Source organism: Ursus arctos, unplaced genomic scaffold (assembly GCF_023065955.2).
Source record: "Ursus arctos isolate Adak ecotype North America unplaced genomic scaffold, UrsArc2.0 scaffold_14, whole genome shotgun sequence".
NCBI lineage: Eukaryota > Metazoa > Chordata > Mammalia > Carnivora > Ursidae > Ursus > Ursus arctos.
Window position 1 is genome coordinate 903562 of NW_026622808.1, and position 17221 is coordinate 920782.

At 63.9% G+C, this 17221-nt stretch overlaps 2 protein-coding genes across 3 annotated transcripts in view; both read right to left on the bottom strand.

Annotated features, from left to right (window-relative positions):
- Window positions 1-199: 199 nt before the first annotated feature.
- RASD1 (ras related dexamethasone induced 1) lies at window positions 200-2158 on the bottom strand. 2 transcript variants are annotated; one of them, XM_026521172.4, is made up of 2 exons: window positions 1700-2158; window positions 200-1454 (listed from the first exon to the last, which is right to left on the bottom strand). In XM_026521172.4, the coding sequence occupies exons 1-2, from the start codon at window positions 1983-1985 to the stop codon at window positions 901-903; spliced, it is 840 nt and encodes a 279-aa protein (XP_026376957.2). In that variant the 5' UTR covers window positions 1986-2158; the 3' UTR covers window positions 200-900. The 2 variants fall into 2 exon arrangements, with proteins under 2 accessions (XP_026376957.2, XP_026376958.2); XM_026521173.4 differs by having other exon boundaries at window positions 1298-1380; window positions 1700-2152.
- Window positions 2159-7575: 5417 nt separating this feature from the next.
- Window positions 7576-17221, bottom strand: part of PEMT (phosphatidylethanolamine N-methyltransferase) — a 75447-nt gene continuing 65801 nt past the window's right edge. The window contains 5 exon segments of the mRNA XM_026521171.4: window positions 7576-7838; window positions 7841-7875; window positions 8121-8195; window positions 10948-11059; window positions 13529-13674. Of these exon segments, the coding sequence (XP_026376956.2) occupies window positions 7606-7838; window positions 7841-7875; window positions 8121-8195; window positions 10948-11059; window positions 13529-13674 (601 nt within the window). The 3' untranslated portion in view covers window positions 7576-7605.

Here is a 17221-nt window from a genome sequence, read left to right on the forward strand (position 1 = left end):
CTTTGGTCCAATCATCTGCAGCTTTTTCGGAATCTTTTCTTGGGGCGGGGGTTGGGGGGGCGGCTGAAGCTATTTTGAGAATGCCAGGCTCATCTGCCGGTCTGGGGAGGGTGAGTCTAATGCCACAGAAGTAAAACCCCACCCCCTCCCTTCTCTCCCTTGGGCCTTCCAGCCATTTCTAAAAAGCAAAGCAAGTGTGTGGCCTTCTGTTTTAAATTATTTTATTTGGTATTATAAAAAAAACAATAGCAATAACTTGAAAGACTGTCTCACACACACTGTACAAACGGCTGGGTAGGAGTTTGTTCATGTCCATGATGACTTCAGAGCTACTATTAAAGTGCAAGTTGTGTGTTTTGTTTTCCTTTGTGCAATTTCACACACATGTAAACAAGTCACTTGGCTATGATCTGACCCCCGCCCCCTTAGTCTCGGGAGGGCAGAGGCTGTCGTTAGCTGTCATGGCAACCCAGAATCACAGACAAGTTAATGCCCCATTTGTCCTGTCTTGACCCTCCAGGGGGCAGGACAGGTTTCCCAAAGCCTAACGGAGGCTAACTTACACCCCACCCCCCTCATTCTTGTCTTTGTCACAAACAAGACAAATCCCCCCCTGCCGGGCCTGTGCCCCCAACTCGTGGGGGTGGCAGGTGCCCATGGGGGACAGGAGGTGGGGGGAGTCCCGGTCCGAGCCAGTTCGCTTTCCTTCCAGAGCAGATGACCGTCCCTTCGTGGTTTGCGCCTCCCCAGTGCGCGCGGGCGCGGGCGCGGGGCCGGGGAGGGAAGACGCCAGTCCGCGCGCGCACGCGGCCCGGGGCTGGCCCGGACGTCAGACGTGACTTTGAAACAAAAAGGTCCTCAGGTTCTGTGGCCGGCGCGGGGGGCTGGGGGGGAGGGCTCCTAGCTGATGACGCAGCGCTCCTTGTCCTTGGCCTGGCTGCCGCCGCTGGCCTTCTCGCGGATGTACATGAGGTCGCTGTGCACGCTCGGCCGGCGCGCGAAGGGCGCCACGATGCCGAAGGCGTCGCCGGGGTCCCCGCCACCGCTGCCGGCCCGCAGCAGCTTCCGGCTCCGCAGCGCCTTCTTGGGCAGCGCGTCGCAATACTGCACCGACACCTTGCGGTGCAGGTCCGGGCTCATCTCGCTGGGCAGCTTGGCCATGGCGAAGAGCGCCCGGAACATCTGGTCCAGGCTGCTGTTCTTCTTGGCCGAGATCTCGAAGTAGGCGCAGCGCTGGGGGTCGTCGCCCACCAGCTGCTCGATCTCGCGCTGCTCCACCTCGCGGTAGAAGTCCCGGTCACCCTTGTTGCCGCAGATGACCAGGGGCACGTCCATGTTCTCCTTGGTTTTGTTCTTGAGGCAAGACTTGGTGTCCAGGATCTGCTGCTTGAGCCTCTGCACCTCCTCGAAGGAGTCGCGGTTGTCCAGGCTGAACACCAGGATGAAAACGTCTCCTACCGGGGGGGGACAGAGGGGGCGTTAAAGGAGCCGGTGAGGGCGGCGGCCAAGAGGACAGCTCAAGCGGGGCCGTCGGGGCTCCAGCCGCCGCGCGCGGGACGCCCCGACCCGTCCCCGCGCACCGTGGCGCGCGGCGGCGGCGGCACCGGGGGTCACCGGGCGCCCTCGGACCGGGGGTCGCCGCCCTCCCGGGGGCGCAGCTCCCTCCCCCCGCCCGCCGCCGGCCGGGCCTCCCGCTCACCGGTGAGGATGGAGAGGCGTCGCATGGCGGGGAACGGGTGGTTGCCGGACGTGTCGAGGATGTCGAGCTGGTAGACCTCGCCGCGGATGGAGTAGAACTTGCGGTGGAAGTCCTCGATGGTGGGCGTGTAGGCGTCCTCGAAGCGGCCCGTGAGGAAGCGCGACACGATGGCCGTCTTGCCCACCTTGGACGAGCCGAGGATGACCATGCGGTAGCAGTTCTTGGCCGGGATACTCAGCTCCGAGTCACTCGGGCACATCTTCTTGATCATCGCGGCCAGTTTCATTGGGCGGAGGAGCCGCAGGGCGGGCGCGGGGCCGAGAGACGCGTGGAGGGCGGCCGGGGGCCCGGGGCTGGCGCGGGGCTGGCGCGGGGCTGTGCTCGCTCGGGCTGCGGCCGCGGCTGCTCTAGGGCTGCTCTCCGGCTTGAGCTCCGCTCCGGCTCTCGCACAAAGTCGCTCGCTCTGATTCCCGGAGCGCGGAGGGCGCCCTTATATGCAGCCTGCGCGGCCGCCCCGCCCCGAGCCCTCCCAGCCTCCGTGCGTCACGCCCCGCGGGCCCCCGCCGCCCCCTCCCGCGACCTCCGCCGGCCGCTGCTGCTTCTGCCTGCCGCGCGCGGGGAGCGACTGAGTCCGGAGTCCCGCTGGGCCTAGGGGCGAGCGGACCCCGTTTTCCACGGCACGGGGCTGGGTGGCCGTAAGGGTGTCGGGGTTGTAGTCCCGCTCGTGCCTCTGACCCTCTGTGCCTTGGGGCAAGGACCCCACCCGCAACACTGACACACGCATACACGCACTCTCAGGCTCACAGTCACTTCCTTTGGGCCTCAGTTTACCCAGAGAATGACAATAGCAATCCCGGCACAGCAGGAGCGTGATCGCAGGTGCTTAGCAGTGCTCGGCACTGCGCACGGGGCCTTGCGTACCTCCTTTCTCTCCTCGGTCCCGAAAGCGAGCCCCCGCGGCCGCCCCCTTCCCGTCCGCAGGTGCGTGCCTGTTCCGCCGCGAGTGTTAGCGCCGAGGTTTCCGCCGCGCGCTCCGGCCGCCAGAGGGCAGCAGAGGCTCCGCCGGCGGCTGGGGGGCCGCGGGCACCGCTCTCCCGGCCGGAGTTTGCTGGGGGTGTGGGGGGAGCGGCCAGGTTGGGGTGTGGCGAGGTGCGGGGCGTGGGTCTTAGGGCTCCAGGCCGAGACCCAGCAGGAGCCGTCCCCCGCCCCGCGCTCTACGGCAGGCCTCAGCGTGACCTTTCGCCCAGCCGGGGATGCTCTGAAGCCGGCAGGGGCTGTCCCCATCCTTCCCCTGAGCCGCACCCGAGGGACCAGAGACTTGCCCTTCCTTGCTCAGGCCTGGGCCAACGTGCCCTCCTCCCTCCCCCGTAGCGTTCTGTGCCTGGAGAGTCTCTTGGGCTAACATTCCCGTTTTGCTGCTGGGGGAGCTGGGCCTCAAAGCCACAGCGTGAGTGAGAAATCCCCGGGCTCGGCAGTCTCGCCTTCCCCGGGTCTCGGGGGCCTCTTCTGGAAGATTGCGGTCCTGGTTCTGATCCGGGATGAGAAAGTGCAAGTTCAGGGGGCAGGGCGTGCTGACGACAGCAATAGTAAATGGCCCTCGGGCTTGCAGCACTGGGGGTGGGGGGAGGGGTGGGGAAGTTGCTGGAGCCCGGAGAGGAGGCAGCGAGTTGATCAGTAACCAGGCGGGGGCTGATCCTCTCAAGGGCCTGGAGCGCTGGGAAAAGCAAGCCGGGCCCTGCTGTGTTCCGCTCTGGCTTTGTCCGATTTGGGAGAAAGCCAGGGAGCCGTTAGCTGGCGCCGCCCCCCGTGTGCACAGGCCTGGGTGCTCAGGGCGGTGTCAGGGCACCCGCCTGCAGCCCCCAGCTGTTTGCACAGGGCTGTGGGCTCTCAGAGGCCATCTCCTCCAGCCCCTCCGTGACAGCGGTTCCCAGGGAATCTCACACCCTGTGCAGGGCGATGCCCGGGAGGGTTTATTTGTGCCCATGCGCTGTACTAAGTCCTTCCTTCTGGCGACCGTGAGGAGTGGGAATTATCACTCTCTGTATTCTACAGGTGGAGAAACTGAGGCAGGGGGAATGACTTGCCCAGGGCGCACAGGTACTAACAGCAGGGCTGGGGCTTGAACCCAGGGGGCTGCAGTCCCAGCTTGTAACCACCTACTGTTCCCCTCCTACAGCCCTGTCCCCCACTGTGGGACAACCGTGCCCCGTTTCTCAGAGCGCAGCCCTCAGATCTCCCTGCCCCTCCACACCTGTCCCCAAGCCTTGTGTCTACTGTTGACCAGGTGTTTCAGAGACACACATCACATGACGAGCACCCATGGGCTCACCACTCGGCTCTGATTTTTGGTGTCATTTATGCAGGAGTTGTGTGACAGGCCAGCTGGGCTGGGTCCCCCCATCCCTCTCGACCCTGCTGAGGCTGCCCTCCCCATCTGAGATGAGAAAGAACTGAGCCGGTGCCCCACACACAGGGCCGCTGTGGACGGTGGTACAGGGTGTTCACTACAGAAAGGGACCAGCCCAGGATGCAAGCAGGGGCTGGTCACGGCCTGGGCCTGCATCATCCCCAGACAAGGGGCCCTCCCCCTGCCTCCCATGAAGGCACAGTATGGTCAGCTGGGCTCTGAAATACGATGGCTTCTGGCTCCCTCCTGAGGGCCCGTGCTAGAGGGCCAGAGTGAAGGTGTCCTGCAGTCCCCAGAGGGCCACCGTGATGAGCAGAGGCTCAAGGGCGGCGGGGTCAAGGACTGGAACCCTGCTCTCCCTCGGGAGATCCAGTGTGCTGGAACCCAGCCTGGAATCAGAGCCACCCTCCCCCACTCCAGGTCAGATGTCAGGGTTGGCAATGATGTCATGCCCCCGGCCCCTTCTAGCTGGTAAGCGCCAGGTACTGAGGCCAGTCCGGGTTCTCAACCACAATTCCCAGAACCTTCTGGGCGTGTCACCCCACCTCACAGATGCCAGGTTATAGCACATGTCCTCCCAAGTCAGCCGAGTTAAGCCCCAAGCGCCTCTGTCATTCATTCCTCCAACGGATGCCCCCACCCCCCAACAGCCATGCACCTGTCCAGCCCTGGGCGGCCCGTGGGGCCTCCCTGCCACTGGAAGCCAGCACAGCCGACGCTTGCTAGCTTGGGCTGCCTCAGCTCCGGCATTTTCTGGAGGCATAACTCCATTACAAAAGTAACAGCCTCCTGTTTTTGAAGCATCCGAACTTGAACAGAGCGAACCGGGAGCAGGACCCCCGCCCTTTCTGCCCTCGCCCCACCGGAGTGAGGCCCGCTCTGGGGGGGCAGCCACCCCTGCACACAGGGAGGAGTTTCTGCAGCCGCCCAAGGCCAAGCTCTTTGTTAACTAATTGCCCTTTTCTGCCCTTGAGAATTTACACCAGGCCCTGCCCCAGGCTGACCGAATCCTGGTGGCCCGAGTTAGGGGACATATTTTCAACAGGCGAGCCCTGTGGCCCAGCAAATGGGGACTGCTCACAGTCCCATGGACCCGTCAGCTTGTCTGGTCACCGGTGGGCACTCTGGGCCCCACACCGTGGGTGTGGGGACATACACACACACACACACCCCTTCCCCGCATTCCCACTGCCCACGTCCTGCCAGCTGGAGCACTGTTTTTCCTGTTGTCCGGGTTAACAATAGTTACAAATGATTTTGTTTTCTGTGTGTTTGGGCAAAAGGCAACAAAGAGCATCTGCGGGGCCGAGCCTCCTCCTACAGCCATTTTCTTGCAGCGCTCAGAGTGGAAAGGGGACTTTACAAACACTTGACCAATTGGGGGGGGGGGGCAGAGGTGAGTGGGTACTTCCGCGGGAACGTGCGTGTCCAGGTCTGTGGCGCCGGCCCGAGCCCACCCCTAGCAGCTCCTCTCCAGGTCCACAGCCACCGCTGAACAGGAGCCCAGCTACACAGAGCTCGTATTCCCCTCACAGGCTCCCTTCATCACGCCCGGGTCATGGCCGTCCTCTGGTTTCCTCTTGAGCCATGAGCTCCGTTCCCTTCACAGCAGACCCTTTCAGGGCCTCTTCCCACCGCCATGTGGCCCTGTGGGTCAGGCTGCCTGGAGCTCCTCGTTTCTGCCCTGACAAAGCCTTCAGGATGCCAGCATCTACTCAAAGGCTATGTGTGCAGAGGTCCTTGTGGAGGAGCGAGCTCCCTGTTCCTAGGGGTATGCAAGCAGACGCAGGGATTGAAGCACTGGGTAAGATCAGACTAGATGCCTCCTGGGCCTGAGATAGACTCTGGATTCCAGAAATCAAAGAAAAGGGCCCAAGGAGCTCCCTGGGTGACGAGGGAGGCGCCCAGCCTGCACCACTAGACACCTGCTGTATACACGAGGCAGGCCTGAGTATCATGGCCCTTTACAGCGTGGGAGACGGGGGCTCTGAGAGCTGCATGCACAGGGGAAGGCCCGGCCTGTGTCCTCCGAGAGCTGGCGGCCTGCAGATAAGGCTGGGGCCGGGCACGCCCGGGCACTCAGCTCCGCAGTCGGCCTTGACCGACAGGCCCCAGAGGATCGCATGGCCTGTTCCTCCTGGCGATTCGAGGCCCAGGAGGAGTAAGTGGAGAAATGTCAGCATTAACTAGAGATGCCGAGCTCAGCCCGGGGATATGGGGGGAGACTTGGGTGCTGGGCCCGGGTCCTCTGGTCCCACCCAGGAAGCCCTATCCCATGGCCCCGGGAGCCCCCAGCTCCCTTCAACTCCTCCCCCCTCAGCGGGAGAGAGGGAGCGTGAGCTTGGGGTGGCACAGACCTGTGCCTCCGGGACAAGCCACCCTGCCTCGGCCGCCAAACGAGAGTGACCCTGGCCTGTGTGGTGCTCTCGAGACACCAGCGCGGGGCAGGGCTCCAGAGCACGCCACGTCCGCGGTCCAGCCCGGCCTGCCCCTTCCCCTCCCTCCGCGGGCTCAGGCACTAACAAGTCTGGGGAGACACGTAGCCCTCACTCGTTCCTTGGCCACAGGGCCTTTGCACGGCCGGCCCCGTGGCAGCCCTCGGGGGCGTGCACACTCCCATCCAGAGGCAGACCCTTCATAGGCCCAAGGGGGTTGCGACATGACCACACTTGCACTTTGCTGATAACCCTCAGATCACTCCACAAAGATGCTCTGTCACCAAGGCCAGCTCATCTAGGCTGGACCTGGTGGCCTGGGGTTCAGAGAGCATGAGCCTCATGGCCTGGCTTTCTGCGAATGCGGTCATGCCCCGGGGGCACCAACCGGGCCCACCCATTGGTCTGACCCCCTGGGGCCAGGCACCTTGTGGCTGACGGTCCTCCCTCGCCCAGTCCCTCAGAGCCTGCTGCTTTGGGCACCCATGCTTGTTCCGACCACAGGGCCTTCGCATTTGCCATTCCAACCGCCTGGAATCCTCCCGTTGGCTCCCTCTGCTCATTTGGGTCTCAGCTCAAATGTCACCTCCTCAGAGGGCCCCCACCACCATGGCTAATAGTGGCTCCCAGCCCCACCAGGTACGTTCACGTCGCTTTTAAATTTTTGGCGTATTTTTCACTCTCTGATCATTTACCTGGACGGCAGCTCCTTGGCACATAGAGGTGTTGGGCCGCTGGGTGGTATGATGATACACTCACCCTGAAGCCGGGCTGGCTCCCCAGAGGAAAGGGACAGAAGAGGGGGTATTGGGGCAGGGGTGAGGCCGGCAGCACAGGAAGCCCAGACATCCGGGCAGGTCCCTTCCCTACCAAGTGTGGATGGCGGTGCCCACCTCAGGTCTGAGAGGCTTCCGAGAGAAGGAGGGCCACACCAGCCCAGCCTGGAGCCCTCAGGGGAATGCCCCATCCCCACCGCCCCAAACTCCCTCCCCTCCACCCCTACCTCCCCGGGCCAGACAGAGAGCTGTATGGGATGCTGGCGTCAGGGTGCCTTTATTGGTGAGTCAGGACGTACTGGGGTCGGCAGGGCGGGGGGCTCGGTGGCCAGACAGCAGCATGTCCAGGGCCCCCAAGGTAGAGGTTTCCAAGGCACTGGAGTGGCCCTCGCCGGGCACGAACACCGAGTGGCGGCCGGGGCCCTTCTCCCCACTGCAGGGCTCGGCACTCGGGGTGGGCCGGAGGCGGCGGGTGCTCAACGCGGTGGCCGCAGGCCCGGTCAGCTCCTCTTGTGCGACGGGGAGGCTTTCTGCTGGTAGATCTGAGCGGTGAAGGGCCTGCGGGCAGGGGGAGAGGCTCCGGTCAGCAGGTCTCGGGGGTGATGCCGCCGCCCCAGGCCGTGCCCCCCTGCGGGAGCGTGGACAGAAGGGGGTGTCTGCGTGGGGCAGGAGGCCCGGGACGTCTCGGCACCGCCTGCCCGGCCCCCCAGGCCCCGCTGGGCCGGCTCTAAGCTTCCTGTGGGCCGCTCGGGTGGTGATGGGCAGCCCAGTCCCGCTCAGCGCTGTGACAGGTGTCTACTCACTCCTCATACAGGACGGCGACCTTGTAGACAAGAGCCACAACCGCGGTCAGCAGCAGGCCGGTGGGGCTGGCGTGCCTGCAGAGAAGATGCCGTCAGGTCCCGAGCCCGGCCTTGTCCCTCGGATCAGGGACCCCGCCGTCCGGGTCCTGACCCGCTGACCGCTCGCTGACCACCTGTCCGCGCTGGCTCAGTCCTCAAAGGGGGGCCCACACTCCCTTTCTCACGTCCCCAGCCCCCTCACGTCCCACGGCGGGGAAGAAATCAGGAAGGAAAGAATCGCCCGAGTGGCCAAGCGGGTCCTTTTCTCACAGGACGATGTTGCAGGGGACCTGCCCTCCACGGACAGTGTCCTTAGGCTGTTTTCTAGAAATGGGTCCAGTGCCCCCCAAAGGCATGTGGAGTATCCAGTGGGCCCTTCGTGGGCTCTCTGCCGGAAGAGCCGGGAGGCATCTGCCATCAGCTGGTCCCCCCTTTTCTAGCTCCCTCGGATCCCCGAGGCTCCACGGGGCTGGGCTGCAGCATCTGGATGGCCGGGAGGAGAGAGGGGAACTGGCTCGTGGGGCCGCACAGCGTCCCCGAGCTGGCTGGGAACACGGGCCCCAGGACATGTGTGCACCGTGAAGGGACCCTCTACCCCGTCCACGCTCCTTCGTCCAGGACCTCACACTGTCTCTGTCTGTCTGTCTGTCTGGGCACCCCAGCAGGGACAGCAAAGACCGACGCCCATTCTGTGGACTCTGTTAGAACCATCCCCCGGGGCAGCGTGGGCTGCCCGCCGCTCGCCACGGCCGGGTGGACGTGCCAACACCAAACAGAGACCCTTCTGGGGCGGGAATGAAATCTGCCCTCCTGGGGCTTTACTCACTGGGCCTGGTTTGGTTTTCTAGGGTGAGCAGAGCCTCCCCACTCACGAGTCAGGCACCGCAGGAGCTGGGGTGGAGGTGGGCAGCAGGCCGGACTCCCACCCAGGCAGACGGGCCAGCAGGCAGCTCAGGCGGACAGCGCCAGGGGCCAGGGCTCTGCAGCCACAGTGTCGCGAAGACCGACCCCTGGGACAGCCCCCACACCGGGCCCTGGACCGTGAGCCAAGCTGGCACCCCCTCTCCATTCCACCCACATGAAACTTCCCCCCTCGCCCAGTGCTGTCACACTCTTGACCTTGACACCCTAATGACCCCGTGTGGAAAGGATCGTCTCCTCCTGCAGATGGGGAGACCGAGGTCCCGACAGACCCACAAGCCTGGCCCTGAGCCCGACATGGTGGCAGGGCTGGGCCTAGGGAACTGGCTGCACACCCTGGGGACAGGGTGTCCCACTCGGGCTAGGGAGCTGGGAAGGTGAGACCTGGACAGAGCGGGAGGCCCCGGTGCCTCGTGCCCCCAGGAATCCTGCCACCCGGGCCCACCGGGGCTCCTGCATGCCCGGTTGCTCCGGGAAGCCCCATCCGTGGGGCCCCTAGTGGAAGACAGCGTCTTGCAGCCCAGGTAATGGCCCATCTCTAATGAGCTCTCAGACGCTGGGCCACGTCCTGAGCCACAGAGGAGGCCCTCTCTCATCACCGTGTGGCTGATGTCCTCCTGAGGGGGCCTCTGAGAGTCCAGGCCTCCCTAGGGCCCCATGTTCCTGAGAGCCATGGCCTGACAGCCCTGAGGCAGAGGTGACTCCTCACTCCTGGGCACCAGGCAGCCCACTGGGGCACGGAGGGGACCCACATGTGAGCTCTGCCTTTGGCGGCCCCATCTGAGCACAGAGGAGGCACCTGTGTGTCGGGGGGTAGGGAGCCAAGGGTCAGGGAGGGCTTCCTGGAGGAGGAGACACTCAAGTTGGGCTTGGAAAGACCAAATGGGGGTGGAAATGGGAGAGAACAGTGGGTGTGCTGGCAGGGGGTAGGGAAAGGAGGTCAGCAGGAAGAATCAAGAAGCTGCAGGGTGGGCCCTGGGAAGATGCTCTGTGGAGTGGGTGAATTGAGGGGCGTGGAACCTTCCCCCTGGGATCCCACGGCCCAAGTCCAGGCGAGGGGACTGTCTGGTCTGGAGGTGGGACTGGGGCAGGGCGAGAGGTCCCAGCCAGACCCACAGACCCTCTAGCTCCTTGCACTCATAGCCCAGCGCTCGGATCTGGGCTGCCCCGAAAGGTGGGGTTTCAAGAAAATACCACGCTCCTGACATTCCACCATTCGAGATTCACTCCTTTATGTCCCATAACCTTCCTGGTGTCTGGGAGCACCTGTGACGTTCTAGGGATGTGGTTTCGAGTGTTCAATACAAGCAGAACACTTTCTACAAAACACCTGCCTATGGAAGGAGCCCTCACACGGACAGCGGCCAAACGGGAAGGGCTCCGCAGGGCGCATGGTTAGAACGCCAGAGCCCACAGCGCTCCCGATGCCGGCTCCTCGCCCGACGCCTCCGGACAGCGCGAGCCCTGGACGCGCTGGGGGCCTACCCGCCCTCGCATTCAAGTGCACCGTTGGCAGCTTACGGTCTGCAGGCCAGGAATGCTTTTTACATTTTTAAGTGGTTTAAAAAAAAAAGGACTAGAGTATGATGACATGACACATGAAAAGTATATGAAATGCAAATTTCTGTGTCCATAAATGAAGCGTGGCTGGCTCCGGCTGCAGTCACTCCTTCACCCACGGTCTCACGGCTGCTTGTGAGCTGCGGAGCCCCGCCTGTGGCCTGGGAGCCTCGCCTCTCCGGCCCTTCGAGAGAAAGCTGGCTGACCCCCTGCTCTAGGACGTGGTTTGTTTCCGCGGCCGCGCGAAGGACAGAAGGCTGCCCCCTCGACCGCAGGCGCCAGCCCGCACGGCAGGCCCGATACTCACATGACGGCCCAGCCCAGGTAATTGGCCGTGCTGCCCCAGTACATGGGGTTGTCCAGGACGTTGAATGGAAACGTGGTCACTCTTGCCTCCTTGAGGATCCCGAAGTAATCGCCTGTGGACAAGGTGGGGCAGGACCGGAGGCTCACAGCCTGGCCACACCGTTCCTGGCCACACACCGGGGTGGGCACCACGAGATCTGCCCTCCGGCAGGCTCCAGGCCAGCCGGGGAGCAGCCTTAACCACGTCAAGGGACACCCCGGGGGGTGGGTTCACTCAGGCCATAGGCACACAGACGCCTCAGAGGGCCTTCCCACCCACCATCTGCTCCTCTCCTCTCCTCTGCCTTTGCACATGCTGTTCCTTCTGCTTGGGACACCTTTCCTGCTCTCTGCTCAGCCAGCAGCTTTTTTCCTTTGGCACTTCTCCCTTGGCTCACGTCACCTCCTGAAAGAGACCCTTCTTCCACGATTGAAAGCAGGCCTGCCTGCTCCCCCCTCTTTCCACCCCTAGATCCTCCCTTCTCACCCAACATGTGGCCTGGGTGAGCGCCTCCCACCCCGGGGGGAAACGAGGGGGCCTGTTCTGCTCCTCCACCCCAGACCGCCACCCACACAGGAGGTCAGCCCTGGGATGACGGCCACAACCAGCCCAGAGCAGCTGGTCACAGCAGAGAGCATGACCATCAGACGGCCGACCCCAGACAGCTCCGTCATCCAGGCCTCCCCTCGAGGCCACTCTCAGGGGCACAGAGGCACAGACACCGTGCCTGGCTCAGGCCCACCGGCAGCCCGCATGGCCATGGGCTCCGTGCGTCCCCCAGCCTCCTCTCCCCACGAGTGCCTCAGAGCTTCATCTGAGACAGAAGTAGGGCAGCCGCAGCTGGGAGGAGTCCTTGTCTGGGGACAAAGGGTGCGTGGGGCACAGGAGCCGCCGGAGGGGCTGCGGAAGGCTTTCTCCCCAGGAGGCAGGAAAGGGGCCATGGGCCCGGAGGTGGATGGCACAGAAACCCGCTTTGGGGCTGACTCACAGGAGGGACACGGCTGCCTGCCCTACATTCAGAGCCCCGTGGCCTTTCTCGGCCACTTCTCCTGGGGGCAGCTGGGCTCTGGTGACTGGGATTTTCCAGCTCCTTCCCACCAGCCACCCACCCTGACTGGCTCCTCTAGGCCATTCTCCCCCCAACGGCCCCTTCCCCGCTCTCTGCCCACACGGGTGGCACGCCTGCATGCTGCTGGGCTATTCACGCCTGGTCTTCAGAGGACCCGAGGCGGACAGGACCGTGCCCCTCCTCCCTCTGTGGCCCCGGGCCCCCACTCTGCGCGACAGACACTGCGATCCACTCCTCCACCCTGCCCCTCCCCCAGGACCCCCCCCACCCCCGTCCAACCTCCTCATTGCTGGGAGGAGATCTTTCCAGGCCTCCTGTGGCCCCCACCTCCGCAGGAGTGAACCCTCAGGCCGTGCCTGGCCTTCAGGGACACGTGTGATGTGGCCCCCACCTGACCTCTGGACTGGCCCACCTGCCCACCATCCCGCCCTGGAGCTTGCCGTTTGCTCCCGGGCCTCCTTCCCGCCCGCCCCAGTGCCCCACTCCCACCAGGCAGACCCAGGAGCTCCCAACAGCTCTTCCCACCTTCCCGTCTGCTGCCCCTCTCCGAGCACTGGGCACCCTAAAGCTCCGGCCTGAGCATGAGGCGTAACCCGCCTGGGGGCCCCGCTGCTGCAGGTGGGCGACAGGCCCAGCTCAGAACCCGCCCCCCCCACCCCTGCACGCGCTGCTCCCTCATGTCTCCTCTGCCTGTGAACACAGCGCCTTCAGAGCTCCCACCTCCCCGCTCCCCGCTCCCCGCTGCAGCCTGCGGTACCCCTCGCCCCAAGCGACTTCGGACAGAGAGGCCCCCAGGCGGACGGGGAAGGCGCGGGGACTGCCCTGGGTGCCAGAGGAAATTGAGGCCAGGTCTGCGAAGTTTGCTGGGGGCTGAGAGTGGGCAGGACCCAGGAGCCCCTGATCCAGCCCATCAGAGGGGTGGGCACCTCCCACGTGCCACTGGCCTGCTGGGCTCCTTCTGTGGGCCGCCTCCTCCTTTCTGTCCTTGTCCCCAACGCTGCCTTGCTCTTGCAGCCTCCCCCAGCTGCGCTCCTTCTTGGGCTTCCAAGTTGCTAGAAGTTGCTGATGTCATGAGGACCTCCAGCCCAGGCATCCCGGGGCTCCCAGCCCGAAAGCCCCTCAGCCATAGGCAGTGGGGAACGCAGAGCAGGGACAGCGTCCCCGCACCCCCACCCAATCCAGACCCGCACCAGCCCTGGCTTGTGGCCCAAACGCAGCACATGGCAATCCCACCTGGCCTGGCAGCCAACCGGCTGGATGAGACAGGCGAGCCCTGCTTCCCAGGCTAACCACGGACTGGCAGAGGCCTGGAGGGGGGAAGCGCCCGGAGCCTCAGAGCAACGAGGCAGCCGGGTCCCCCAGGGCTCCCCATGAAGATGTCACAGATGGCAGGGCAGGCAGCCACCCAGCCCCTGCTCCCCCCGGACCCAGAGTGCGTGTGCTCAGGGCCCCCCGGCTCCCTCGGGGTCTTACCTAGGAAGGTCCCGGTGAAGCCCAGTGCAAGGAAGCTGGAGATCACAAACGCGCTGCCCACTCCCAGCAGCGCGAGGCCCGTGCGGTAGGCCGTGGGGTTATCCAGACTCTCCATCTTGGGCTGGCTCAGCATGGCCTGCGTGAAGCTGCGTGAAGCGGGTCAGGAGATCACTGCCACGGAGAGGGGCCGCCCTGCCCTTCCCACCCTCTGTCCCCCGGGCGACCCCCAGAACAGCCAGTCCAGGGCTCTCAAACTCAGTGTCTGCTGGGGCCAGGCAGGTGACTGCCAACGAGGGAAGGCAGCTGCAGGTGGGGCGCAGGGGACCTGCTCGAGGGGGGCTGCTGTGCAGCCCCAGCCCCCTGCTGCCACCAGGGAAGTGACCGCAATGAGTTTTCAGTTTTCGAGAAGCCAGAAATCATGACTTGTATTTAAAATCCCCTAATTATGAGAAACAGGCAAGAACGACAACTGCGTTAGACTCCGCGTGCCCGCGGGCCAGATCCATGCAGGGCCCCCCCGTTTGCAAACTGACTCCTGTCCAGGTAGAACCGGGACATCAGAGAAAAATGTGGCTCCAAAACGGACAGACGCATGGTCCTGGCTGTGCCGTGAGGCCCTGCACTTGGCGTATGCCTCACGTGCTGCCGGCATCCCAGACCCCCGGCAGATGCGGTGACCCCCGGAAGCCCGGGGCACGCCCACCCCTTCCACGGCCTCCACAGTCCCTGTAGAGGGCTGGCCACATCCCAGGTGGCCCCTCAGAGGCCCCCTATGTCTTCCCCCCACCTCCAAAATGGCCCCAGCAAGCTCCTTTTGGGGCCGAGCCATTGAAGGCCTTGTTAAATGGCAAGTGACCACGCTCGTGGGCTTGGAGGCCCAGGTTCTCCAAGTGGCTACTGCAGAGGGAAGGCCTGCTGCAGGCGGGGCAAAGCGGCTGGGCTCGTGCTAGTACACAGGAGCATGTTCGAGTGCTGCCTCGCCAGCGGGGGGCTGGCACTGGGGGGACACACGCAAAGGAAAGGATGTACGTGAGAGCAAGTGCATGGGTGTACCCCTAACGTGCACTCCCCACCCCCCACGATCGTAACACTCAGAAGAGACATGGAGCTCTCCTGTCTAGCCTGGGACAACTGCTTGCACTCACTCTGTACCAGGTACCTCTTAGCAGGGCAGCTCACTGTCTACCCACCCACCGGCACAGCCATCTGCCTGTCTAGCCTCTAACCATCCGGCCAGCCATCAGTCTATCCTCTATCCATCCATCCTTCCATCCATCCATCCTTCCATCCATCCATCCATCCATCCGTCCACCCATCCACCCACCCATCAGTCTATCCTCTATCCATCCATCCGTCCATCCTTCCATCATCCACCCGTCCACCCACCCATCAGTCTATCCTCCATCCATCCATCCATCTGTCCATCCTTCCATCATCCACCCGTCCATCCTTCCATCATCCACCCGTCCACCCACCCATCAGTCTATCCTCCATCCATCCATCCGTCCATCCTTCCATCATCCACCCGTCCACCCACCCATCTGTCCATCCTCCATCCATCCCTCCATCCATCCACGTACCCACCCATTGTCCTAACCCCTATGTATCCATCCTCCCACCCATCGTTCCATCCATCAACCTACCAATCTACTCACCCACCCATCCATCCATGCACCCATGCATCCCTCCATCAGCTATCCTGTTTCTATCCATCCATCCGCCACAAAGCACCTCTATTTACAAGGCTCTTTCAAGCAGAACACGTTCACCACCCTCACTCATCCATTCCACTGGCAAATTCAAATTGTTGTAAAACCATCCTGATATAGAGCTAAAAACCACCTCCCCGCAACGTTCTTCCGCAACTACTTTCAGCTCTGGGAGAACAGAGGCTGCTTCTCCTCCCTCGAGTATCTCCCCGGCATCGGGCACACGCCAGGAGGGAGGGGTTATACCAGATATCCGTCAGCTGGAGCGAAAGCAGCACCCCCATCCACAGCCTTACCCTCCGCCTGTGGGCAGAGGCCGGCATGGTGACCCGACCAGCTGCGGCACATATGTCAAGGCACAGCCGGCCACCGGTCATGCTGCCCACACCCCCGGCTCTCCACCCACCAATGCCCTCCCTCAGCCTTCCTGCTGCCCGGGCTCAGGGCCACCCTGCAGAGCCGGCCTGAGCTGCTGGCACAGGCTCAGGGTCACGCACACCCTGCTGTCGTACGTGCTCACCACACCCCTGCCCCACCCCTCTCTGCCCTCACCTGACCTTCTGGTAAACCACCGGCCCCTGTGAGCCGGGCACACCTTCAACCGCGCAGACCCAGCAGCTAGGCCCCGGAGCAGGGAGCTCCAGCACCCAGCCTCGGCACCCTCCCCCTCTGCTGTCTGCAGGAGGGTGTGGCCCCGGCAAGGCTCGCTGCCCCACCCAGAGCGGGGCTCACCTGCAGGCCCCTGGCTCCTTGGCAACCACTGACCACCCAGCAGAGAATGTCTATGTATCCGCAAAGAGGGGTGGGTGGGGATGGGGCTCAGGCCCCCGTGCTCTTGGAGACTAGGGTACCTGCCCCCTGCCCGGCTCTTGGGCTCTCCCTCCTTCAACATAGCGCTGGTATCCACTCCTCCCTGCCTGGGCTGACCCCTGGCCCCCAAATCTAGGGAAATGAGGCACGGCGGGGACCCTCTGGCCAGCTCAGCATACCCGTCTGCCTCGAGTGCTCTGGGGGCCCTCAAGGCAGCCCACTGAAGGCTCCTGGCAGAAGAGCCGCATCGATGTTCAGACAGTCTTGGCTGCCCGGAGCCTTGGTTTCTGCCTCTGTATGACAGTGACGGTAACCCCTCGTCTCTCTGTGCAGAGCCGCAGCCGATGGCTGCACCCACTCTGGAAGCTCGAAACGCGTCACGCTCTGCCCATGGGGCTTGTGGACAGCGGGAAGGACAGAGGTGTGAAGGCAGGGTGACACCGTGTGATGAAGCATGGCGTGCCACAGGACGGCCACACGGGACAGGGAGCCCAGAAGGCCACGGCCAGGCTTACGCTGAGATCTGATGAAGACAGTCCCCAGGAGAAGGGCATGGGCAGGGAGAGCATTCCAGAAAGAGGAACAGCCCCGGCAAAGGCTGGGGACAGAGCCCAGCACAGGGGCTGGGGGTGCAAGCAGCCCGAGGCAGAGACCTCGCTCTGGGGTCGTTTGGCCCCTGCGCTTGGTGAATGGGAAGTCACTGCCGCAGGGGTGCAGAGTGAGAGAGCGCCAGCGGCGGCAGCAGTGGGGCCAGTGCCCCGGGGCCGGGGCGCCCAGCCCAGCCACACCCCTGACGGGCCCAGATACAGGGTTCCAGAGAACCCGGCCTCAGGGTCACGCTCCGCCAGAATTCACTCGCATCATCCAAGAAGCACGCAAGTCGCTGACCCTGAGTGCGCACAGCACGGCGCAGATGAAAATGGAAAGTTCTGCCTCTGACCTCTGGCGTGCTGGCCGGAAGCAGCTTCCCAGGGGGACGGCCTCGCACTTAGAGCCATCTGGTTGGAAGCAGATGGAGATTCCTAAGAAAGGGCAGATCAGGGGCCAGCGATGAGGAGGAGAAGGCCCTGAAGTGGCCGGGGCGCAGCCCCAGACTGGACCCGGGCCTCCATCCACCTGCGCCTCCCTTTCTATTCCTTCGCCTTTGGGAACGAGGAAGGGAGAGGCCCAAGGG

Excerpts from the sequence above, each read along its gene's own strand:
- RASD1 (XM_026521172.4), bottom strand. The coding sequence starts at position 1,985 with ATGAAACTGGCCGCGATGATCAAGAAGATGTGCCCGAGTGACTCGGAG. Across the intron at positions 1,455-1,699 it reads ACGCCTCTCCATCCTCACCG|GAGACGTTTTCATCCTGGTG; the intron begins GTGAGCGGGAGG and ends CCCCCCCGGTAG.